This window comes from Giraffa tippelskirchi, chromosome 14 (assembly GCF_054371585.1).
Source record: "Giraffa tippelskirchi isolate mGirTip1 chromosome 14, T2T-mGirTip1v1.2.pri, whole genome shotgun sequence".
Taxonomy (NCBI): domain Eukaryota; kingdom Metazoa; phylum Chordata; class Mammalia; order Artiodactyla; family Giraffidae; genus Giraffa; species Giraffa tippelskirchi.
In genome coordinates this window covers 54,754,402-54,780,085 of record NC_137288.1, presented here as the reverse complement: position 1 = coordinate 54,780,085, position 25,684 = coordinate 54,754,402, and the positions used below count along the sequence as shown (strand labels likewise).

Genomic DNA, 25,684 nt, shown 5'->3' with positions numbered 1-25,684 from the left:
AACCGGACACACCAGAGTGGTGGAATTTATTGTATGCAAACTATGCCTCAATACAAAATGATGTAAAGATATAAAATACATAAATAATGCTGCAAAAAGAGAACAGTAAGACAAGTAGGCATCATATTTTAAAAGTAATTTTAAAATATTTTAATTGTGGTAAAATACATAACACAGACTTTACCATCTAAACCATTTTAAGTGTACCATTCAGTACTGTTAAGTATACTTACTGATACGCTGTATATTTAAATACTGTATATTTACTTATATACTGTTAAGTACATCTATGCTCACGCAATAGATCTGCATGTTTCACCTTGCACAATGGAATCTCCATACACTTTATTCCTTTTTAATAAAAAAATTCTATTGAAATAAAGTTGACCCATACCCTTCAAACAATAACCCCTCATCCCTCCCTGAGGCCCCGTCTCCATGAACTTGACTGCTCCGTCACTCGGTGTTGGTCCTTTTGTGTCCGCTGGCTTCACTGAGCAGAATGCTCATCCACCTGGTGGCAGGTGGCAGGATCCCCTTCCTTTTTAGGCTGCATACCATCCTGACCACACTCCATTCATCCATCGGTCATCAATGGACACCGGGGTGGCTCCCCTCTCTTGGCGACTATGAACAGTGCCGCTGGGGACATAGGTGGACAGATGTGGCAACATGGTTTTTAAAAATATAAAGCCAGGTGGCCCAGGCCTTTTCCTTCCTTTTCTGCAATGACCTCACTGTCAACTAGAAGTCTGTTGCAGCCAGAGTAGAAACCGGGCACCCATGCTAGCATCAAGCTGAGGCAGTGAGCCAGGTGAGCAGAAACTCAGGCTTTTCTCCAAGTCGAGAGATGGCAAAGGCTCAGGGACGAGACCCTGGATGGTCAGGAGTGGGGGTCCAAACCTCTTGCCCCACACATCTACCCTCACCCTATCTGGCTCTGCACGTGGTCTCCACCCTAGGGATGGGAAGGGGGACCAGCCCCCAGCTGCAACAGCAGTAAATGGCTCCTCCTCCAGCTGCTGAGGCCCCCACACCCCCACACAGCCTGTGGGTATCAAAGGTAGGTCTTTGTGTACAGGGTTGAGAGACTTCTTAGCCCCAAAGGAGACCCCAGTCCTCACGTGTCTAGGCCCTTGACCATTGCACCTTTCAGGGGTTCACCTGGCACCCCATTCAGATAAGGAAACTCCTTCCTAAAGATAACAAACTTATCAATCCGCAACCCAAAGGCAGGTGGAGATGAGCCCTCTGGGGATTGACTAGGGAGGGGATTTCCCGGGAAACCCCCTGGGCTCCATCCTCCAGGGTTTTGAGTGGGCCCAGCACACCTGCCCTGTGAGTGGAGGGTGGCGGGTGGCAAAACGGAGCCAGTGTGCCAGGTTGTGAGGCTTCGCGGCGTCTGCAGAGGGCTCTCTGGGCACAGTTTGGTGAAAAGGCCTGTGTCATCATACGGGGTGAGCGCCAGAGTTCAGGCGCCAGAGGCAGCAGCTGCCAGGCGGCTCTAAACGCTCTGTAAGTATTGTTGATGGCAAATTAGGACATGAGGGAGAAAGTTAAGCATGACTGGAACTTCCTCTGTCCTAAGACTAACTTTCTTGATTCTTAAACCTCAGTGAATGTTTAAGTTCAGCCAGAGAACGTCCTCATTAGAATTGTTCTTATATATAATTCCTCTTCCTAAAGAGGAAAAAAATAAGGCCAAGAAAATACTTTTCTTCATTAAACTGATCACAAAAACAATTGCATTTTAGAGGTTTGGTTTTGGTTAGGTTTTCTTCAGTCTGACCCCCACCTTGGATTTTAAATATAGATGCGATAATGACTGAAGTCATCAGCAGTGGCAGGCAGACAACAAACCATGTGCGGACTCTGGGCGGTAATGTGCCAACAACTTCCCTAAAGGGCCTGTGGATTTTGGGGTCATTAGGGGAAACAGGAGACACACTTGTGGAGGGAAACATAAGCAGAGTGGCATCACTTGGTTTATTGTATTCTGAAGTGTCATGGGGGGCCGGGGAGGGGTGCTGAGAACAAACCTGCTTTATCAGCAGTTCTAAAGCCTTATCACCTGAGATTTGCATCCTGGAAACAAAATCATGATTGCAGCATCAGTACATACGTCCTGTGAGATCTGGGTTCTGGCCCTGGTGGACGGCCGGACTCTCCTGACGTGAGGTCACAGAGAGAAGCCACCAGACAGCAAAGGCGCCCAGACACGGGCTCAGCCTGATGGCTCCTTTGGGGATCAGGAATTCCTGTCGTTCAGGGTCTCGCCAGCTTCAGGCTCCCAGTAGGCCCCATCCAGGGTGGCCCTGTGTCTGCTCCCCTCACCGCTCATCGTCTCGCCCGTAGTTAATTGTCTGCAGGGCCTGGGCAATGAGCACCGCCATCTCCCGTGTGCCTGCAGCAACCACCCTGCAGGACATGAGGTCCAGAGGCCCGCCTGTGGACAGAGGGACGGGGCGTCAGGTGAGGGGTGGGCCCCAGCAGCCCTGCTCTGCCTGACCCAGTCCATCCAGCCTGCAGGCCCAGCGTGTCCTGAGGCTTTGCTAGGGGATACCAGCTTCAGGTGCAGTGCCTGAGGCTCAAGACAGGAGGCAGTTCTCAACTTCTGTGTTCTTGGGGCTCTGGGGACCCCACAGGCCTGGGGAGGCTGGGGGTGACCTTTCTGACAGGCCCCTGAAATGGATGCTCTAGGCACCAGATATCTGGGGCAGGATGAAGGACCTCAGCCTCCTGGAGGTGTGAACAGGCCTAATGGACTCACTGGAGACCTTGGTGCACACGTGTGTTTGTGTGTGCTCACATCCAGGAGCCCCTGGTGCATGTGGGTATTTGCAAGTGCATGTGCTCATGTGGTCACATCCAGGAGACCTTGGTACACACGCCTGTTTGTGTGTGCATGTGCTTGTGGTCACGTCTGGGAGACCCTGGTGCAGATGCATGTTTGTGTGTTTGTGTGTGCTCACATGGTCATATCTGGGAGACCTTGGTGCACACGTGTTTGTGTGTTCATGCTCATGTGGTCACATACAGGAGACCTTGGTGCACACGTATGTTTGTGTGTATGCATGCTCGTGTACTCACATCCAGGACAGACATGTCTTCAGCTGAGATGGGCCGGCCTGTCCTTGATGCCCAAAGCCAACCTGTCTTCACGTCATGCCCCACCCCCCTGCAATTCCACCAGGCCCCGAGGAGAAGGAGCAACAGGGAAGGGCCAGCGCAGGCCCCAGAGGTTATTTGGGAGCTTGGCATGTCCACAACGGGCTCTGGAGCAAAGGTGAGGGAGAACAGGCTCCACAAGAACCCTGACGTCAGAGGTGGCTGCGTGGGCATCCCTGGGGCAGGACTTGCCCCTGTGGGGCCAATCACTAGGGTGGCGACCTCCAGGCAGAGGGACAGGTCACTTCTTTGATCACCACCTAAAACCTCATCATTGGATTGGGGCACACAAGGCGAGCTCTGCAGTCTTGGTGGACATGAGAGCTTAGAAAACACTGCCCGCCCTCCCCCGCACCCCACCCCTGAGTCCTGACCCTGGGTCCATTTTCACACCTGCAGCCAGGAAGCAGGAGAAGCCCTCTGGCCTGACCCACTGTCCTCCTGACCTGTCTGTCAGGAGAGGAAGGAGGATGTCTATCTGAGCTTGTGGGTCTGTCCGGGGGACACACCCCTGGGGACGGAGAGCAGCGTGACGGCCAAGCTCACCTGACGTGTCCATCACAACGCCCCCGGCTTCCCTGATGATGACCGTGGCTGCGGCCAAGTCCCAGCAGTGCAGGCCAAACTGGTAGTAGGCGTCAGCGGTGCCTGCAGCCAGGTGGCAGAGCGCCAGGGTGGAGCTGCCGATGACACGAACCCTGCCAGAGAGGGAGGGGGTGAGTACACTGAATGGCCCTGCTCCAGCGGTGCCCCCTGAGGGTCCCCTGACTCAGGAGCTGAACAGGAGCCTAGGGCCTCTTCCCACAAGCTCTACTCTGAGCTCTGGGCCCAGAGCCGTGGTGCCCAACAGAACCACCTGTGCTGATGGACCAGCCCTCAGTTGCGGAGCCTGAAGTGTAGCTGGTGCTGCAATGGAAGAACTCCGCCTTCACTCTGCGGACCCTCGATGACCTTGGATTTAGACCACGTAGAGCGGCTGCCGTCACAGGGCAGACCCAGGGGAGACTGAGGGAGAGGGGCATCGCTGACATCACGGAGGGCGCTGAGCTCGGGGTCCTGCCCCTACCCAAGGCTGCGGGATCGGCTGGTATGCTTGTCCCCTGCTCCCGCCCAGGGGGTAGCTGGCTGCTGTGCCTGCCCGGGGGTCCTGGGAGGGGAGGCGTACCCGTGGGCCCCTGCGTGGAGCAGCCTCTCCATATTGCTCAGGAACAGCTTCAGGGTCGTGGGGTCCCGTCTGGGTCCGATTTCTGTCAGAACCAGGGCCTTGGACAGGTCTGTGTGGAGAGAATACCCACCCCCCCCATTAGACATGTCACAGCATGGTTCCCACCACACAGTCAGGGTTCTCCCTGAAGCGAACGTCGCGCCCGCCTCCTACTCCTGCTCACACTCTGTGTCCTCCCTGTGTGGTTGATGCTCCGGAGGTTTCTGACCTGGAAAAGAGAGGTCAGGCTGACCAGTCACACCCTGACTCTTACCTCTCAGGCCCCAGAAAGGCCTGGATGCCAGGGGAGCGACCTCCCAGTCCTCTCGTTCCAGGGACACATGGCACGGAGGAACTTGGAAGGGTCTGGTGGTGGTTACAAAACCAGCATCACTCAATCACAAACAAAAAGTGACTCCAAACGGGGAGGAAAAAAAAATGCCTCATCAAATAAATCTGCCTTAAAAGCTTTTCTCCTGCTGCTGTGATGACAAAGATGGAAACATCACCCCCGAAAAGGAAGTGACATCTAAACAACGTCTTTGGAAAGGGGTCCCCGAGAGTAACCCCCCCATACACCCCCACATGAGGGAATGCTGCTGTGTGTCCTCCAGATGCAGGCAATTGGCTGACTCCCTGTGGGGCTGCAGCCCCATCCCTACTTGGCCACACGCCCCCTCACACCCAGATTTCATGTTCTGTGCCCTCAGGCCTCAGGGGTCACCCGCCTGTGTGTTGAGAGAATGAAGCCCCTCCATGAAGTGGAGGAAAAACCTGCCCACAGGTAACCTCACTCCTGCAGTCACCTCCCACCAGGGACAGACCACCTGGAGGAGACACTGATACTGTTGTTGTTGTTCAGTGGCTCAGTTGTGTCGGACTCTTTGCGAACCCATGGACTGTAGCCCACCAGGCTCCCTCGTCTTCCACTGTCTCCTGGTTTGCTTGAATTCTTTTTGCCTTTTCATACTGTTCATGGGGTTCTCGTGGCAAGAATACCAGAGTGATGTGCCATCCTGCTCCAGTGGACCATGTTTTGTCAGAACTCTCCATTATGACCCATCCGTCTTGGGTGGCCCTGCTGGGCATGGTTCACAGCTTCATCAAGTGACGCAAGAACCTTCGTCACGACAAGGCTGTAATCCATGAAGTGGCCGTGACTTCTAACCATTTGAAAACCTTTTTCTGGCTGAGGATCAGAGCAAGGGTGTCTTGAGAGAGGTTTCACAGCCTAGAGGCGAGGGGGGCAAGTCCTCTGCCCTGGAAAGCGGCCTCATGACCCCCAGCCTTCAGGTCTGGGCAGCGAGCACAGGCCTGGCAGTTCTCTGTGGCGCCTCGGTCCATCGCGTGTCACACGCGTGCTCATGCCTCCAGATCCTTACAGGCCGTGAGCCCCTCACGTGAAAAGTAATATTAGCCACACTACCTCACTGAAAACCCCAGAACTAGACAGAAAGCAAGCTGGAGGCTGGGAGGAGGAGCACCTGGACTGAGGCCAGGACAACAAAACTGCTCAGTTTACAGCAGTTAATTTCATGTCATTGACAGTCATCTCAATACTTTATGTTCTAAAGAAACAAGTAACTGGGGGAGAAAAAAACGCTGTGTAGAATCCTAGAAAGACCGCCATGGACGCCCACGTGACTCCTTCCAAATATCCTCCCACCGAAACAGCAGCTTGGAGAGTAAAACACAAGAAACAGACGAAACCATCCACAAAACCTGACCACACCCGGCACTTCCCCGCCCCGACACCAGGGGGCAGCAGACGCCCGTCGGCGACACGGCCCCGAGGCCAGAGTTGGGGCGCGGGAGGAGAGAAGGTGGCGGGTCTCCTGGACCCCGAGCAGTGAGTGGAATGAAAGTCGTTCAGTCGTGTTCGACTCTTTGCGACCCCATGGCTCCAGGCCAGAATACTGGAGTGGGTAGCCTTTCCTTTCTCCAAGGGATCTTCCCGACCCAGGGATCGAATCCAGGTCTCCCGCGTGGCGGGCGGATTCTTTACCAGCTGAGCCACAAGGGAAGCCCAAGAATACTTGAGTGGGTAGCCTGTCCCTTCTCCAGAGGATCTTCCCGACCCAGGAATCGAACCGGAAATCGGGCAGGACCTCGAGCAGGAGACTCTCAAAATCTGCAATAGACTGAGGGGCCGGGGGAGCCTCTGGCAGGGGGCGAGGTCTTAAGAGCGGGCGTCGACAGCCCCCCAACCTCTTGTAACTGACGTCCCAGGGCCTCTCCGGGCAGGACCCACGGAGCAGACACTCATGGGAGTGAACCCCACGCTCATTGGGGTGTTATCAGGGGCGCAGGACCGAGGAGGTGACGGCCGCCGTGGGGGAGGGGCAGAGACAAGCGTCCAAGGAGGAGCCAACTTTGCAGACACTTCACAAACATACCAGGAGAGGGAGCCCCAGAGCCACGAAATGATAGAAAAGTGCCTTCCCCCGCCCACCCCATCCCCTCAACTTCCAGAGCTCAGGACTACAAACTTCAAGTAGCAAGAATGTAAAAGAATGATATTTGAATCTCATACGCCATTATCACAAGAAGAAAGAGAACAGGAAGCAGAAATAACATCTCTCCAGTTGACCAAAGATTTCCTGAAAGATCTGCCAACAAAACAGAAGCGGCTGTAAGTGAAAAATGGAGAATGCACGGGAGAGCACCACTCACAAGTAGAGGGGAGGGGTCCCAGGAGAAATCAGGGAAGAAAACTTTCAGAAAAGAAAGTCACACTAAATGAATAAGATAAACACACATGATGGGGCTTCCTTGGTAGCTCAGCTGGTTAAGAATCTGCCTGCCATGCAGGAGACCCGAGTTTGATTCCTGGGTCAGCAGGATCCCCTGGAGAAGGGAATGGCTACCCACTCCAGTATTCTTGCCTGGACAATTCCATGGAGAATTCCATAGGGTTGCAAAGAGTCAGAGATGACTTTGAGTGACTAAACACAAACAAACATGATAGATCATGCTTTACAAGAAACAGACTGTGAAAAGGACAACATTTTCAAAAATTAAAAAATTGGTAGAAAAGGTGAAAAGGTTTAAGAGAAAGTGACATACTGGAATGGACATGTACACACTGATATATTTAAAATGGATAACAACGAGGGCCTACTTATAGCACAGGGAACACTGCTCAATGTCATGTGGCAGCCTGGATGAGAGCGGAGTTTGGAGGAGAATGGATACATGTATATGTATGGCTGAGTCCCTTCACTGTTCACCTGAAACTATCACAACCTTGTTGATCGGCTATACTCCACTATAAAATAAAAAGTTTAAGAAAAAACAATGCTGAGATAAAAAGAGTGACAGAAAGATGTGTACTGAAATGTTGGCTAAGGCGCTTCCCTGGTGGCTCAATGGTAAAGATTCCACCTGCCAACGCAGGAGACATGGATTTGATCTCTGGTCCAGGAAGATCCCACATTCCATGGAGCAACTAAGCCCGTGCGCCACAACTATTGAGCCCACACACCCTAAAGCCTGAGGTCCGCAACAAGAGGAACCACCACAATGCCCACGCACCGCAACAAAGAAGAGCCCCCGCTTGCTGCAACTAGAGAAAGCCTGTAGAGCAATGAAGACCCAGCACAGCCAAAGATAAATATTTTAGAAAACATTGGCTACAAAGTGCCTGCAGAAACGCATCCCAGCCTCAGCAACAGGTCACAGCTGGCTGATTCTGTGCAAAGACCCAAGTTCCTGCTATGATTACGACTCTCATTCTGAGCACGAGCCCCAGGGCCGTTCTTGAGCGCTAGGATGCAGGATGTAATGTAACCCTCACAGCTGTCGTCAGCGCCTCCCTGAGTGTATGAACACCGAGGTTCCAGGAGCACAGCTGACCAGTCACACACGGAAGGCATCACAGTCGGGACAAAGCCAGGTGTGTAGATATCCAAGGGTTGTGCAGCCGAGAGGAACATCCTGTCACCTCCGGTGGAAACCAAGTCACCCGGCACACAGAGGACAACCAGGGCAGAAGCTGTCACCCTGGACTGTATGAGTCAGAGTCTGAAAACAGTCACAGGAGAGCTTTGGAACAGAGCATGGAGAGACTTGGGCTTCCCTGTCGCAGAGGGGGCGGATGGTGGGTGTGAGCCGTGGGAGGAGGGCTGGATACGGAAGGGGCTAGGAGGGGCGTGAGCGTGGGCACCGAGCCAAGTGTCACAGCACATGAATGTGGAACAAAGTTCACCCATGAGTTTAACAACATGCTCCCTCACCCCAGCGTTACACAACTGACTGCCTGCCCGCCTCTGACAGGCGAGGCTGTAATTAACACTGCTGTCTACACAGCCAAACCAAACTGTCCTGGGGCGGGAGCCGGGGGCCGGGCAGCAGAGGCAGTGGCCAGTCCGTGGTCCTACCCCACCCACCCCGCCCAGCCCCTGTAATGTTCCTCCCATCCCCACCCATACTTTGGGCACTCATGACCTCCAGGTCCCCTGCCCGCCCTTGGTCCTACTTGGCCCGTTCTCCCATGGTGGTCATCTCCCATGCAGACCTGCTGCTCATGGTCATGGTCACGGGGCTGCCATCTCCTCTCCCCCAGCCTGGGGATCCACATGGTCTGCTCTCACTGGAGCTCAGCCTGGCGGACCTGGCCTGGGCTGGAGGCCCATCTCCCCAGTGTTGTGGGGAGCTGCGGGCAGGGACACCCCTGATCCCCCTCACTGCCTTTCAGGCCAGCTTGCCACACAGACTGAGTCTAGCAGCAGCCCTGCTGTAAAGGCTACTGTGTCCTCCATCCTGCTCGAGGAATGACAAGGGCTGGCAGCACCTGCGCAGTGTATGACACGGCTCGCGATAAGGTTTCCCCAGCCAACCGTACTGTCACAGGAACCAAAGTCAGCTGCATCTGGGAGCCACAGCCCACACCCAGGTGATGTCACCTGGCCACCAAGAGGTGCTGAATGCCAGAGCATGCCTCCGACTCCACCCTCGCCCTGGCGGGCTCACTGGGACCACTTGGGAACAGGTGACTGGGTTCCTTCCCTCGTTTGGGATGAAAGGTGAATGAAGAACAGACCCGGCCCATCAAAGGCTCCTGGCCACAGCCAGGGAAACACAGAGACACAGGCTGGCTCGACGTCCAGTCCCCCAGGGATGTGCTGTCTCCAACGACACTAGACCTCGGCAAGGGGCCCCCGTGGCTGCCCGAAGGAGCAGTGACTCTTGACAGGTCCCTTTCCCATGAGAGGGCCCACCTGTCTCCCCAGAGACGCGCAGTCGCTGACCATTGCAGAAGGCACCCTGGCCCCTCCGGCCCGTGTACAGCCGCTCCTCTGTGCAGTGGTAAATCACCCCGAACTCCAGCTGTGGGCAGGCAGGTGGGACAGAAAACAAACACAGAACGTGACACAGTGACCAAAGGGAACAAAGCTCCAGCTGTGACACTAACAGAAGGGGTGTGGGTGAAAATTAGCTTTCAAAAGGCAACTCAACAAATCAGCGATTGCAGTCAAACCTAGACCTGAATGTGAAAGCAACTGTTCTTTTCTTAAATCACTACATTTAAAGATATATTTAAAGGAATAAGACTATATTTTAAATTGATATCATAACTGAGCATTTCATTTTGATATGCTCATAACTGAGCATATCATTTCAGCATTACTGAAAGTAACTGGAAAGGCTTCATTCTTCAAAAAGATCTCTTTTGTTTTTTTCCTGGGAGGTGAAAAAAGGCTCTTGTGACTCCAATCAAACCCCACAAGAAACTCTCAAAATTGCTGACATGTGAAGAACTCAGAATATCTATGGAAAGCTGAGGGCATCACAGAACCCACAGTGGGGGGAAGGGGAAGCCCAGGAAGAAATGTGGATCCCTGGAGGGGCTGGCCCCCCACTGCACACACATCGGGGCACACGGCCTCAGCCCCCAACAAGCTGGTGTCCAGAGGAGGTGAGCCTCCTTACATCTCTTCCCTCACCCCTGGCCACCTCTCTGTTCTGGGCTAAGAACAGCACATGTGCCTACCCCGAGGTGGGGTGGGCAGCCAACAGAGAGAGAAAACGAGAGAGACACTAGCAGATGCCCAAGAGGCATCTGGGCCGGCAGAAGGACCCACTCCTGGAAGACCCCCAGTCAGCGCCCACCCAGAGCCAGCAGCACATGACCTCCCCCTCCCCCTTTCCCTTGACCCTGGCCTTATAGGGCTCCCCAAGTTCAAGTCAATCCTGGAACCGGGCTGGCCTCCCTGCACCCATCAGAGGCCGAGGCCTGGCCGGTCAGCGACCCTGCGGCCAGAATGAACCCTCCGCCCCTCGTGCTTACAGCTCCACACACATACCTCAGTGACCACGTTTAACACAGAAATAAAGTGAGTGACTGATTCCCTAACCAGTATCAACATTACGACTCTCCCTTATCGTCACCTCAAAAACTAAGTTCTTTCTCACAGGCAGGACTCCCTTCCTGCCCGCCATCCACGCTCACGCCAAGTGAGGACAGGACACGAGACTCTAACGAGGGCTCCTTCTGCACAGCTTGAGCCCTTGACCTAGGCAAGGGTAACTGCGGTGACTGCGCGGAAGGAAAGGCCCTTCCTGCCTGTAATCTCTGCAGTTGACTAATGAAGCTAAAGGCTGCGTCCCGGCCTTTCCCGCAGGTCCCACAACGTGGCCCAGTTCCAGGGTCTGTGGGAACCGAGCGACAGCCACACTCTCACCCAACAGCGAGAGGAGGATGAACGACTAACAGAATATTGGGACTAGAGATGTCCTCCCAAAATAGGAGCTTCTTTAATGTGTGACTCGATCACACGCCCCAGGGGTCAGATGGAGACTTACTGGGAACACGTGCCCAGAATGTTCCCTACACCAGGCCCTGCTGAAAGCCCTGGGGGGTGGGGCTGGTGGAGCCTCGAACCCTCACAGCCTAAACCTTCACACCCCAAACCCTCACGCCCCAATCCCTCACAGCTGAAACCCTCATGCCCCAACCCCTCACACCCCAAACCAGTTTGCACCTGTTTCCTTTCTTGGATTTGAAATCAATACCAGTCACAATGAAGGCTTAGGACAAGGACAGGAAAACAGGTTAGAACCAAGAAGTGAGATAGATAAACAGCAGCCAAAGGGCCAGGCAGCTGGGGCCCCACCCACCACATACCTCCTGGTTCACAGCAAAGCCAATGCTCACCGCCACGGTCGGGAATCTGCACAGGAGACAGATGGTTGATGCTGTGACATCATGGACTCGTGCAAACTCAGCAGCCTCCGTGCGGCTGGAGGCACAGAAGACCTTTCTACAGCGTGGCTGGGTTTGTTTTGTCAGAAGCTACTTCCCACAATGGCGCTGAGTGCTTCCAAGACAAGCAGGCCGAGCTGACCTGTGGGACAGCGACCTTGACAACAGACAGCTGCACTGACAGTTGTTAGGACAGACAGTGACCACAGAGGATCTGGTTGAGAGATTTTAATAATCAGCTTCCTGGTTCTCAGCGGCCGGTGAGATGGAGGGTCCAGGTCTGAGACAACCAGGCCCTCCTGACACGAATCCTGGTTGAGCCTCACACAGAACAGCAGGCACAGTCACGGCACGGAAGGCAAGCAGTGACCTCGCAGCCTGCCTGTGGGTTTACGTCTCCAGAACAATCTCTCCTTTATGTGAAGACTGTCAGAGCTGAACAGGCAGGAACGAGGAAGGGCTGGTTCTAACCCAGGAGTCTTGGGACCAACCATACCCAGGCTGTGAGGTGCTGTCCACACAGGGCCACTCATGGCAACCCATGGCCCCCCGTGGCCCAGCAGGGGTCCCCATCCTCAGAAGGCCCTTCCCCACTTTCTCTACCGCTGACGCTGCAGGACATGAGCAGGATAGGTCCTGTCAGAGCTGCAGGGTGGAGTCACCATGGCCCTGTGGGCCTGGACAGTGTCTGGAGACTAAGGGTCAGCCACAAAGCTGTTTCCCAAATGACGCTCTAGTCCAGGTTCTTTCTCTGGTCCTGGGGTGGACACGTGGCCTTTGTACACCAGGGGGCTTGGCCCCTTCTGTCCCCAGTACCCACACATGGGCTCCACTCGGTGACCCACAACCTGGTCCATGTGCCCCCAGTCCCACATGACTCCCTAGAGTGTTACACGCTAGTTAGAATTAGAGTCTGCTGGCACTGTTGGGGTCACCAGACCACTCTGTTCCACTGCCTCCAATAGGGCCATGACCAAATTCTCATGACCCTCATGCAGGAATGGGTGACGATGATTCACGTGATGGGCAGAATCACTTTCCACACTTACATGTAAACACTCCAAGTGAGGGCTCCACACCCCAGCCCACTCACCTCCTTACTGTAAGGAAGGAAGTGGGTGTCTGGGGTCGTCTATAGGAGGTGCTCCCTAAGCATCCAGCTGGGGGGATGCAGGTCATGGGACATCCCCCCACCCTCACTGCAGGACAGGGACCCAGGCCCTCCCTGAGTGTCTGGCTGGGGCGATGCAGGTCACGGGAGCCCCCACTGCAGGATGTGGACCCAAGACAGGGAAGGAGCTCTAGGGGCTGCACGTGTGTCCTTGTGGGAGAGTCACCCTCTGTGGAAACCACGGCACCCTCAGTGTCCTTAGGCCTCTGACCAGCTGCACAACCCTGACCCCTGCCCCCGGTCAGTGCTTCTAGGGCTGGGCTGCACCATCATTCTCCCAGCTCACTCCCCTCCCCACCAGGGCCTCTGACCCCCCCGAAAACCTGCTGCTTGGGGCCAATATTTGCCATCAGATCATGCCGGCAGCTGGCGGGCTCCTCACCCCCAAGGCCACTGTCCACACTGTGCGTTCCTGAGGCTGCCGGACCAGACATTTTGTGTTATTTACAACCCTGTCCGTCTCTCCAGGGGACTCCTTAAGGGTCCTTCTTCATTCAACCCAATGTTTAAATGTGACAAACACAGTAGTTTTTAAACAAGTGAAGATTTCCTACATGCTTTGAACGAATCTCACAAATGGGAAACCTTAAAGTATCAAGACTTGATCACCTTGTAAGTGAGACCAAAGCCCGCTAGAGGTCTGCTGACTGGCTGCTGCCTCAAAAAATGCCGCTTCGGAAAAGACGGGTGTGCCCGCTCACCTGTGCACAAAGTTGCAGGTGCCGTCAATGGGGTCCACTATCCAGGTGGGGCTGGGGGTGAGCACACACTTGGCCCCAGCGGCCGCAGCCTCCTCAGCAATGAACCTGCAGTGGACAGAGCTCAGCCTGAGAAAACGCGCCAGGTACCCAAGACACAGCATTTCAAAGCCCAGCTGTGAGACCAGCAGGCTTCTCTGGGTCAAACAGGAGCAGGATCTAGTGAGCCCTAGTTCTCTGACCAGGGACTGAATCCTGGGGCCCCTTGCACTGGGAGCTTGGAGTCTTAGCCTCTGGCCCACCAGGGAAGCCCCTCATAGGCCTGTGGGAGGTACAGAAGGAAATAGCCCAGGGACAAGGTTCACAGCTCGAGACAAATTAGACCAACCCATTTCACTTTATTAGTTTTCTCTAAGAGTCGTAAAAACCCTCCTTGTGATTTTTGACGGCCCAGTGCACCCAGGCCTTCTCTCTGGCCAGTTTGTTGACTCCGTGACGAGGTCACCTTCAGTCCATCAGGGAGCCAGCTCACGGTCCTCGGCCTCAACTGTCAGGCCACAGCCCAGCTCTGCTGCCTGATGACACAGCGTGAAACCAGGGAGCCTATATTAGGTTGTTTCTTATTTTATCAAAGTCAAAACAGCTGCAATCTATCTTTAATATTGTTTTGTGAAAGACTAAAAATGAGGAAGAGCAAACGCTCTGAAAGAAAGTCCTTCATAAGAAAGGGTGACAATCTTACACCAGCTTGTTTAAGGGACATTTTTTTTTAATAAATTTATTTATTTTAGTTGGGGGTAAGGGACATATGTAAATACTTAGATACGCAGAAAAATGACAACATACTATTTCATCTTACAATACATATGCAACTTTTTTCTCATCACAGATTTCTCAATTTGTCTCTGATCTAAAATACATTTAAATGCCTCCAAATTCTTGTGCTAGTGCTAAGTGCTAAGTCACTTCAGGCATGTCCAACTCTTTGCGATCCTATGGACTGTAACCCACCAGGCTTCTCTGTCCCTGGGGGATTCTCCAGGCGAGACTATTGGAGTGGGTTACCATGCCCTCCTCTAGGGAATCTTCCTGACTCAGGGATGGAACCCACATCTCTTACCTGTCCTGCATTAGCAGGCGAGTTCTTTACCACTAATGTCTATTCTGGTACTTTCTCTTAAATCTTAGTCATTGGGAAAAGACCAAGCCTGGCTTCAAGCTGCTGAAAGATGATCTCAGATATCTGGATTTTCTAGGCAACAGAGCAGAAAGCAGTGTCCTGGAGCTGGCCCAGAGCTAAGAAGGGAGCGGGCAGAGCCAGCTGACCCGGGCAGCCAGCCCCCGCCCCTTGCAGCCTGCAGCTTCGGGACCCTTGGCTCTTGTTGTGGGGTCAGGGGGCACTTGCATCCCCCAGGGCTTTGTCAGGGGGGCTGGAGAAGCTCCAGGGAGCTTGATGCCCACTGTGGGTTGGGGCTGCTGCTCTGGGTGGACCAGATGGTCTTCTGAAGAGTCTCCCCTGTGAGACACACTGACTTCTGTCCTGATACTTGGCAAGGAGTATGGAAATTCACACCGTGCAAATGGATACCAGGCCCCACGTTGACACAACAGTGGATCCAAACCACCAGGAGCTGGCACGTGATTCCAGAATTCAGCCTGTCAGAGCAGTCTGACTGCAAAGTGCCAGAAGCCCTGGTACCATCTCTATGCGGAGCCCTGGTGCCATTACCACACGGAGCCATGCAGCGGCCAGAGCCTCTACCTGGACCCCCAGAGGCCCAGCCCAGATGCCTCACTGCTGTGGAACCTCTGGACGACACATGGATGGAAGGAGCCCCTGGACCAGAATGGGTGGTGGTTCCTGAGCTGTACTCTCTCAGAATCTAACCCCCGGAACATGGCGGGGCTGGGGCGCTGACCTGCCGGCACCCCCGCCTGCATCTGCAGTCTTAATACTGAGTGACTGACTCCACATCTGCATGGACGTGCACGGCTCAAACTCGTACTGCTTAAGGGTCAACTGTGATTCCTTGGAGGCTGCCAGTTAATTTAGATTTTTATAAACTAAGAAATCAAACATTTCAGAGCCTGTAACTATTATAACAGATGTCAAGGTCCTGACTTTACAGCAAACAAAGAAACAGGAAGAGATGCTGAAACACAAAGGCTGCCAACAGGAACACGCATGTACACACCTACATACACACACCATACAAACACACTCACACACCACACACACAGGTACCATACAACATACACATATATACATACCACACACACACACAAAACACACATACACACACACCACACAAACATACACATACCACACACACATACAACGCACATACACATACCACACAAACATACACACACACAACACACACACACACCATACACATGTACACATACCACACACACACAACACATACACATACCATACACACACACATATATACACATACCGCACACAAACACACACACACAACACACACATACACATACCATACACAAACCACACATGTACACACACACACACCATACACACATTCACACACATACACATATACACAGATATATACACACACAACACAAACACATGCACACATAGTACACACCACACACACACATGACCCCCAGGTAATGCAGGTTAAAAGGAAGCAGCAAGGAGAAGGCGAGAGTGTGGACTGGCCTGTCCCCCAATCTTGGTCACTCGCCAGGCAGCTGAGGAGGGAGCCCCTCACTGGTCCAGATGGACAGAGGCCAGGCCGACATGTTGTCTACACCCAGGAACCCAGTGAGTGGGCTCCGGAGTGAGCGGTTCCCTAAAGAAGGAGAGGCCCCTCCTGCTCAGGCAGCCCTCTCCCTCCCCAAGGTCCAAGTGTCTCCTGGGCCCCCCTCCCCAACTAGACGCACAGCGCTGGATGAGTGCTGGTCTTTCTCAAGGAAAAGATACAGTTGCGTCAGATTCTCCACGCAGTGACTCATATGGTCGGGGACACCTGTCCTGGAGAGCAGGTAGCCCTGGGGGACAGCCTTCCCTGGCTCGGGCTTGGGGCTGCGTCCAGGCAAGTCTGTGCGGCCTGGGGGCACCTTGGGGGTGGGGTGGGGGAGCGGGGTGCACCTACCTGTGGGAGGGAAATCTGGTCTGCAGCTCCTGCAGGATCAGGGCCTCCACCACGTGGTCTGTCTCTGTCACCAGGTCTGCGGCTGACGTCTTGGTTGAGACATGTTTTTCCTCAGAAAGGGCTTTTCTAATGATCTGCAATGAAAGTTGGGAGGTGGGTGACACTGGCCGCCCCCTCCTGCTCCAGGGTTGGGCCCCTCCCCCACTGCCAGTGGACAGGCAGGACAGACAGGCAGACGGGCAGTGCCAGGCTCTCTGTGGGCTCCTGGGAGCCTTCACTGCTGCCCCCTCTTCTCACGAGAAAGCACCTTATGGCTCCCATCACCCCCGATGGTGGCTCACAGTGGCCTCAAGGACTGGCCTGGAGCAGAGACAACTGGACCTGAGAAGCCGGCCCTCCTTCCAGGAACAGAGCCCAGCCCAAGGTTGGCAGGCACCAAGCCAGCTGGCAGCCCTGCCTTGGCCTCCTGTGAAGGCAGGTGTGGCCCTGGGCCCAAGGTTGGCCCAGAGGATATGAGGGGCATTGATGTGTGACCTTTGAGTCACATCCTCAAAGGGCCACCGTTCACTTAGTGCTTCCTCCTTCCCGTCACACTCCCCCCTTGCCGTGATACGGGTGTGCTAGGGGGTCGGCTTCTGTCTCCTGGGTCAGAGCAATGGAGATGGGGCCCTGGGAGGCTTCAGGAAGCAGAGCCTGCCCCCAGACTCTAATTGGATGGGGGTGAGGAAGGACCCCTACCTCTGACACCCTCTCTGCAGGAGCCAGGCCATTCTTCCACCTCTGCATCCTCAACTTCCCTGCCCCTTCTGCTCCACTGAGCCATCACTCACCCTCCAGCCCTCTTCCATGGGGGTCCTGTGGTCATCTGGGCTTTTTTTTTTTTTTGCTGTTGTGGGGGGTGGAGTTGGGCCCCGGGCCACAGATCACGCAAAGGACTGTGAGTCGAGGAGGATGCCAAGCCTGTCCTTCTGTAAGGACTTCTTTTCTGTTTCTACTAGCGTTTACTATTGCCATCCTGTGATCATTTCACTGCAGGCCCCTGTCCTTCAGCGCAGGCCAGGCCACGCCACACCTGCGTCCTCCACCACCCATGGTGCCGCTCTGGCCAGCCCTCTTCACCACCTGCTGCTCCCCCGGGCCCTGGACGCGTCCTCTCATCCAGTTACACTCCCAGATATTCAGACCTCATTTCTGAATCACCGCCCCGAAGTATGTTGCCCTTCAGACAAGCTGGCCGCCACTAGCCCCAGGTGTCCTGTCTCCCTCCTCTGAAGGTCCATCCACCCAAGGGGCTGAGGCCTCACGAAACTTAACAATTTATGGCAAAACCCCAAAATCTACTGCACACACGATGTACAAACCTTAATACTAGGTTAACAAAGTTCAATTTCAGACATTTTCCTCACTGAGAGGAGAGGTGGGGACAGTGTCTTAGAACATAAATCCTTATCAGGCTCGATCAGTCTTGCCCTTTAGCCACAGTCCCATCCTCGGGGGATAATCTGTGGTATTCCAGGTGAGTTACCCACCAAAACCCTTGACCACGTCTGTTTTCTCCCTGTCTAAAGGATTTTAAACATTCTCACTCTGCCAGCAATAAGTTAGTGTGTGCTGTTTTTTAATTGATGTTTTTCAGCTACTCACTAACTAAGCCTGCACTTCACAGACCTCCTGGCCTGGGTCTCTCCCTCCAAATAACATTCTGTTAATGTTTAATAGATAAAATATGGGCCTTAAGTCACTGAAGCCTGAATTTCAAGCCCCATCAGCTCCAGCGTCTGGGGCTATCATTCAGAGACACGTCCAGACGTCTCTTTCTTGTCTGTGCTACTGTCTCCAAGTCGAACATACGGTTATCACCCATCCCCAAGGAGCAATTCATGTGAGCTCCGGAACCGTAGGGTACACTCGGAGAAGCCTGAGCAAGCGGGGTTTGAACAGGCAGCATCTTTCCTCTGCAGGTGTGGGCCTGGCAGTACCGTCACATTTCAGGTTCCAGACTTATGAGTGTGATGAGATGGTTAATCTTATGTGTCAGCTGGATACCCAGATACTGTGTCAAATGTTATTCTGGGTGTTTCTATAAGGGTGTTTGTAGATGAGATGAGCATATAAACAGTAAAACAGCTTGCCCTTTGGAATGTGGGTGGGCCTCATCCAGTTAGTTGAAGGCCTGAACAGACAGAAAACACAAACCCTCTGTGTGAGAGAGCTTTCTACAGACTGCCCCTGGGCCCTTGGCCCACATGTGCCAATGGGGCTGCTGTTGCTTCTGCCAGTAGCTATCTCACAAGTTCTGTTTTGGCTGAGTCTTCAAATGTTGGCCAAAGTGTTACAATTGTCAATGCAGATCACCCCACCGTGGAAGCTGGGGGTGCCAGTGCAGGTGGGGCCAGCCAAGGCCAGGACTGATGGTAGAAACACTGAGCTCACCAGTCGCCCCCTCCATCTGCAGGCAGGACAGATGGGGATCTCCCAGAGGAAATGCCGGGGCTCGACCTGCGATCCACCTAAGGAGAGCTCAGGGTGGACAAGCCTGCTCATCCCTGTTCTGGGGCAAGACCCGGCCTAAGACACCAGCCCAAGCTGACAGCTCCCAAACTCTACCCTCAGCCTCTCCTGTGAACTGCCCACCACAGGGCTCCACGCATGAAGAGATCCACTGGCAATTCAAGTTCGACAGCTCACAGCTCCGATCACAATATCTGATCTCCACCTCTAAACCTGCTCCCCACCCCCCCAACAGTTGTGGCAAATCCATGGACCAGTTTTTCAGGCCTGAACCTTGCAGGCACCCCTGGCTCTTCTCACATCCGCCTCTAATCTGGCAGCAAACCTGCCTACAAAATCCAATTGCTTTACTGCCTTCTTCATCATCTGCAGTCAGACCCACCCTCACCTCTCACTCGGACAATTCTCACAGCTTCCATCGGAAGCTTCTACCTGCAACTCCTTTGGTGTTGCAGGCCCCCCACCCAGCATCAGTTCAGGGTGAACTCCCCTTCACCTTGCAGGACTCCACACAGAACTCCAAACTGAACCTCAGTCATACTCAGAGTAAAGGTTAAAGTCCTTTCCAGAGTTACTCAAATATTTGTTGAGTGAATGAATATATTTCTAACAGTTTAGCACCATTATTTTAAAAACAGAGGATCTCTAGGAAGTCAGTAAACACATAAAAAGGCACTTAAGTTCTTCAGTCATATAGCACATACAATTAAAACTACCATAAAATACCACCTCAAACCTGTCACAGAGGCGAAAATGGAAAGACAGACAACACCAAGTGTTGTTGGAGAACCCCCAACTGCTGCGGGGGAAGCGGGAACCCATGTGGCCCCCTTGGAAAAGCACCTGGTGGAATTTCCTAGCCCATGACACAGCAATTTCACTCCTAGTGTTAATCCAGCTCCAGCATAAATGCATATGGACCTAACCAAAAGACACATGCAAGAGTGCTGGATGAGCAACGTCATTCCTAATCATTCCAAACTGGACATTGTACAAAGTCTCAAGAGCTGAGTGAATGAACTGTCGTATCCTTACTCACACAACAACATACTATGTACAGCAGAGCCTCTCAACCAAGAACATTAGCTGGGGATTTGGTGGAGGTGCTTGTTCCTGACCCCTCTCCGGAATCAGCAGGGAGGAACCCAGCGGTGGACTCAGCCTGCCACAAAGGCCCTCCTGGTGCTTCTGATGCACTTGAAGGTGTGAGGACCACGTCTCCCCAGGAGCAAGACCCATGAGTATCTACACCGAGGAGACCATCAAAAATTCTGTTGGAAGATGAAAGTTGGTAGGTCCACAGAAAACTAAGCAAAAAAAAAACCCCTTTTTTTAACTTTAGGGAAAACACAAGTTAAGTAAGAAAGCAAAGAATGCTTGGCTGCTGCTGCTTGCTGCTGCTCGGCTTGACCTTGCAATATGTGGGGTCACAGCACGCGAGCCCAGGCACCAATGGGACTGACAGGGAATGCAGCTACACAACACAACAGCGTCTAATGTGGATGATGCAGGAAAGAGCTACTATTTAGAAGATGAGTGTAACTATCAGAAAACTGAAGACAGCTCTGGGGAAAAGGATGAGGATGACACAGGACAAGACACTGCTGGCTCCATGACAGTCCCTTTAGTGGTATCTCATTTATCAAATGCCCCCGTTGTGAATAATTGATAAAAAATACAGTCACAAACCAGACAAGTAGGGCTGCTGCGTGAGAGCCCCCGCTGTGCCCCTCTGTTCCAGGCAGCTTGAGGTGAACAGGGGGCATCCCATCTCAGAGTACACCAGGAAAGTCTTCCCTGTCTGACAACTAGAATGTTAAAGGAAACGGACAGGATTCTCATATTTGAGGGCAAGCCTAAACATTTATAGGAACCCACCAGTAACAAGTCTGAAGCCTAAATAAACTTTTCAAAGCTATTAGTAATCAATTTCAATGAGCCACCCTACAGAAAAGCTTGAATTTATCTTTCTAGTCTCTGCATAGAACGTACTACTAACTCATCGTCATTTGAAGATGTACAGTATGAAGCCAAAACGTGAAAAAATACTACAGAAAGTTTTGAGAAGCAGTTAAAAACTTATTTGTATGTGTTCTGTTATATTTGGGAACATCTTACAATGTATACTGTTGTGATCTTTTTAATTCTAAATAAACGATTTTTATGTCTAATTTTGAATTTTGTATATTTTTTCTTATAGAGGGCCCCTAAATTATTTAAATTTCAGCTTCAACAAAACCTGGACCTATGCTGCAGGACAACTTGAAAAACATAGTTTTCTTAGATACTTTTGCTCACACATCACATAAAAGATGATAAATTCCCATTTCGATGAATATCCCTCTCTGTACTTGTGGTGGTGATGGGGGGGCGGCTGACGTCACTCTGTCCCCCATAGCCCAGCAGCCAGGGCAGAGTTCCTGCAGCTGTGGGGAGGTTGGACTGGCCAGGATGCCGCCCCCAGGCACCCCAGGACTGGGCGGTGGAGAGGCAAGGACGTAGGGGTCCAGGAAACCTCTCGGGATGGGCAGAGGGGAGGTGGCAGCAAAGGGTCCAAGGCTGCCCTGACCTGAACCCATGACTGAGAGACGGAGGGCCACACAGTCTCCGGGGAGCCAGCCCTCCCTCTGGCTCAGGAGCTGAGCACACAGAGCTGTGTTGGGGCAGCAGGATGGGAGGGGCAGGCACAGGGGCTAGGAGGCCCCTGAACCTGCACCAAACACACCTCTGGCTGACGAGGACTCAAGGGTGAGCACTCAGCACCCTCTGCCCTCCCCACCCCGGGCTCACTGGCTACAGGCCAGGCTTTCTCCACTCAGCGCCTTGTGATGTTACTGTCAGAGCATCACTAAGGTACTCTGTCCCTCTTCACACAGGACAGGACGACCCTGTGTGGCTTCTGTCCAGTCCCAGCCCCAGACCAGACCACAGTCCCCTCCCCTGCCCCCTCTCGCCAGGCAGGCAGGGAGCAACAGCATAAAGCCCAGGAGGGAGGCTGCAGTCCTGGGCCTCCTGACTAGACCCCTAAGGGCAGAATCCTTAATGCACCCTCACCCTACTGTCAAAAAATGCTTTTTCTGTTGTTCTTGGCAAGTTGCAAAAGCAGAAGAGATCTCTTAGATAAGTTAAAGTTCCCAAGACCCTTAGAACGGGGCCTGTTATGTTGCAAGTTCTGTGGAAGCACTTGCAAATTTGTTTGGAAAAAAAAAGGGGTTTCAAAAACCCTTCTGTTTCCTCAAGGATCTAAATTTGAAAAACCACAGAAACCCTGTAACAACCCAGCAGGGTTTACACAGTGGTGTCTGAATTCTAGACTGGCTTCTTCTCCAAGGATGAAGGAATAAAGTTGTACGGTGGAACCTAAAAGTTACCATTATACCCAGAGGACGCGCCTCCGGAGAGGAAGTGAGGGTTGGAGAGGGGAGGGGCAATGCTCCCGCACGCCAGGGACCCGCTCTCCAGGAAGGACGTTGGCCCTGCAACCCCGAGCTTCCTCAGGGTAGCAGGCGGGGTTGGGGTCATCCTTCTCCCCTAGGATCAAGGCTCACAGCGCCCCGTGGAGTCGTGAGTCCTTCAAACTGCAGAGGGAGGGCCCCCAACACAGAAGGCGTCCACTAGTGTTGAGGTTAACTGTCAGGGGGCCTAGGGACCGCACGGTGACGGTGCGCTGGGGACGCACTTCTATTGCAAAACTGGCGACAGCCTGACTTTAGAAAAGGAACTGCCGCAGGGACAGGGCTCCTCCTCCGTCCACCTTCTGTTCGGATCGCCGGAACGCAGCCGTGCGCCTTGACGCGCCAGGGGGGGGTACCTAGCCATTCCTGCGCCCGGCCTCCCCCAGCGCCCCTAACTTGGCGCCGCACGTGGCCTGAGGACCCCAGGCGTGGGGCACCGAGGAAGGGAAGAGCAGAACATACACGAGAGCGCGAAGAGAGCGCTGCCCTCCGCAGGTTTCTTCAGCTCCGCAGCTCTACTTCATCCTTCCGGTGCGGGCAGCAGTTCCTCCATTCGCGCAGCGGAACCCTCTCGACTCCGGGCGCGCGAGGACAGACCGTCCGCCCGATTTCCACGCGCCGGGTTCGAACGCCGGGCAACCGCACCGCGTCCCGCCTCCTGGGTCAAATCCGAGGCAGTCCGCATGCCCTGACCCCCATCCCCCAGTCAGGCCGCACTGCGCCCCCAGCCCGAGGGATCCTGGGCGCCAGTCCCGGCGCGGGAGCAGCAGGTGCACAAGTGTGCCTGAGGCGCTGCGGACCCCTCGGCTGCTCGCGCCCCGCGCCTTACTGCCCGCAGGGTCTCCGTCCGCTACGCCTTACATCCGCTGTGCCCCCAAGTCCCCGTGCGCCCGCCTGTGCGCCTTGGGCCGCTCTCACCTGTCCCGCCCGCAAAGCCAGCTGCACTGCCGCCTCGAAGCACTCCCCCCACGGGCCCCCGGCCGGCGCCTCCCCGTCTTCGCAGCTCTCCTTCATCGCGGCCTCCGGTCCTGCCGGCGCCCCCGGCCCCGACGCCAGGCTCCACGGTCGCCCAGCGCCTCTGGCCGCTCCGCGCCTGGGCCGCGCCCGCCCGCGGGTGCTGACCTGCAAGGGGCGGGTAGCGGGTGGGGGCCGAGCTGGACCTGCGCCTGGCTGGGGAGCAGCGCCCAGAGCCCCGCCCAGCCCCGAGACGAGCAGGCCCCACCCCTTCCCAGCCCCGCCCCGATCCCGGCCCCGCCCTCTTCCCCGAGAGCCACCCCACCCTGTTTCATCTCATCTGAATCCGAGTAGTGGGCCCAGGGTGACGTCTGGCCATTCTCTCAACCTCGGGTGTGCCTGGTCGTCATCTGGGCCACCCTCCTCCACACTGACCTGTGGACAGTGTATCCCAGAGACACTGAGACCATCCTAGGGAAGCGTTTGTTTGATACAGAAGCCGTGCAAAGACAGGGCGGGCTGTCAGGTGGGAGTGGAGGTGGGTGAAGTGTGGTCCGGGAAGGCCTCACAGAAGAGGGGGCGGGGTAAAGGACCGGAGTGGGGAAGGGTAGAGGAGGCATCCACAGATGGAAAAGGGGAGACTGTTGTTTCCAGGCAGAGGACACATTCCCAGGGCGATGCCGAAAGGTAGCAGAAGCAGACCCACACACAGGGTTCTGAGCATCTCTATTTCAGCGCTGTCGACTTGGAAGTGCTGCCCCCAGGGGACATTTGGCAACATCTCGGGACATTCCAGGCTGTTGCAACTGCTAGCACCTAGTGGATGGAGGCCAGGGAAGCTGCCAAATACCCACCGATGTACAGGATGTACAGGACACCGTAGCAAGGGATTGTTCAGCCCAAAAGGATAGTAACCCTGGGATTGAGAAACCGTGTCCTACTTTAACTTTCTTCCCAGGAGTTTGGCTCCAGGTTAAAATTCCATGTCTGATGTTTCAGACCTGGCCACAGGCAACTACAAAGCTTTACCTGGCAAGTCTCATGAGGGTGGGGTCTACCCTCCTCGCCCTGGACTTGGGGCCCAGCCAGCACGCTGCCATTTTCTGGAGGGAGTTCAGCCCAAGACTTGGAAGCCTCCCCCACACTTCCCCATCCCAGCCATGCCCTGGGGCACGTCTCCTAGTCCGGCCCAGGCATCTCCCGTCCCCGGAGGCGGGGCCTCACATGTGAGGCCTCTCCCAGGGTCTCTGCCAAGACCACCTTGTCCGGGGGCCATGAAGTTGTCTCCTCCCCTCTGACTGAGGTTGGGTACTTTTCCACTCCAAGCCTTCCCAGGCCCCCAGGTCCCAGCAGCTCACCTACTGGCTGCAGACCTAGTCACGTTGTGCAATTATTTACTTTTCTTTGTCTTTGAATCTAGTAGGCACTTGATTTTAGAACTAAATGAACAAAAGCATCTGTCAGTCTTGAGCTGACAAACCATAGAGAGATAATCCACAGTAAATGACAGAATAAGGCCTCAAGGGATTTTGTGGACAGCTTTTTGTGGCAAAGGAGAATGCACCTGGAATTGAAGTTAGCCCTCTATTTAGCACCTCAGAGAGTCACTGCAAGTGTGGAGCCTGGGCTGAGGAGTGGGCGTTAGGACCCCTAATATTAGAGCCACATAGACTAGCATCTGGGGTTTCCTGGTAGCTCAGCTGATAAAGAATCTGCCTGCAATGCAGGAGACCCTGGTTCAGTTCCTGGGTTGGGAAGATCTCCTGAAGGAGGGATAGGCTACCCACTCCAGTATTCTTGGATTCCCTGGAGGCTCAGACGGTAAAGAATCCGCCTGCAATGCAGGAGACCTGGGTTCGATCCCTGGGTTGGGAAGATCCCCTGGAGGAAGGCATGGCAACCCATTCCAGTATTCTTGCATGGAGAATCCTCATGGACAGAGGAACCTGGTGGGCTACAGCCCATGGGGTCCCAAAGAGTCAGATACGACTGAACGACCAAGCACAACACAGCACAGGTTAGTGTCTAGCTGTGCTCTGGCAGTCCTCCTAGGGTATCTTGTTCAGTTTTTAGTGTGCTCCAAAAGTTATTTACTTAAACATGTGATTAAGGGCATTTTGGAATGGGCTTTCTTCCACATATTCAAACCAGGAGGAAGACAGTTGGTTTAGTTTGCAGGGGACTCCGGGTGCTT

General features: G+C 54.0%; 1 protein-coding gene across 1 annotated transcript; it reads right to left on the bottom strand.

Moving 5' to 3' along the window:
* Nucleotides 1-1,967: 1,967 nt before the first annotated feature.
* IMPA2 (inositol monophosphatase 2) lies at nucleotides 1,968-23,730 on the bottom strand. Its single transcript, XM_081561691.1, has 8 exons — nucleotides 23,455-23,730; nucleotides 16,571-16,704; nucleotides 13,449-13,553; nucleotides 11,499-11,544; nucleotides 9,592-9,700; nucleotides 4,334-4,442; nucleotides 3,715-3,866; nucleotides 1,968-2,446 (listed from the first exon to the last, which is right to left on the bottom strand). Exons 1-8 carry the CDS (start codon nucleotides 23,548-23,550, stop codon nucleotides 2,331-2,333), a joined length of 867 nt encoding a protein of 288 aa, XP_081417817.1. The 5' UTR covers nucleotides 23,551-23,730; the 3' UTR covers nucleotides 1,968-2,330.
* Nucleotides 23,731-25,684: the final 1,954 nt, after the last annotated feature.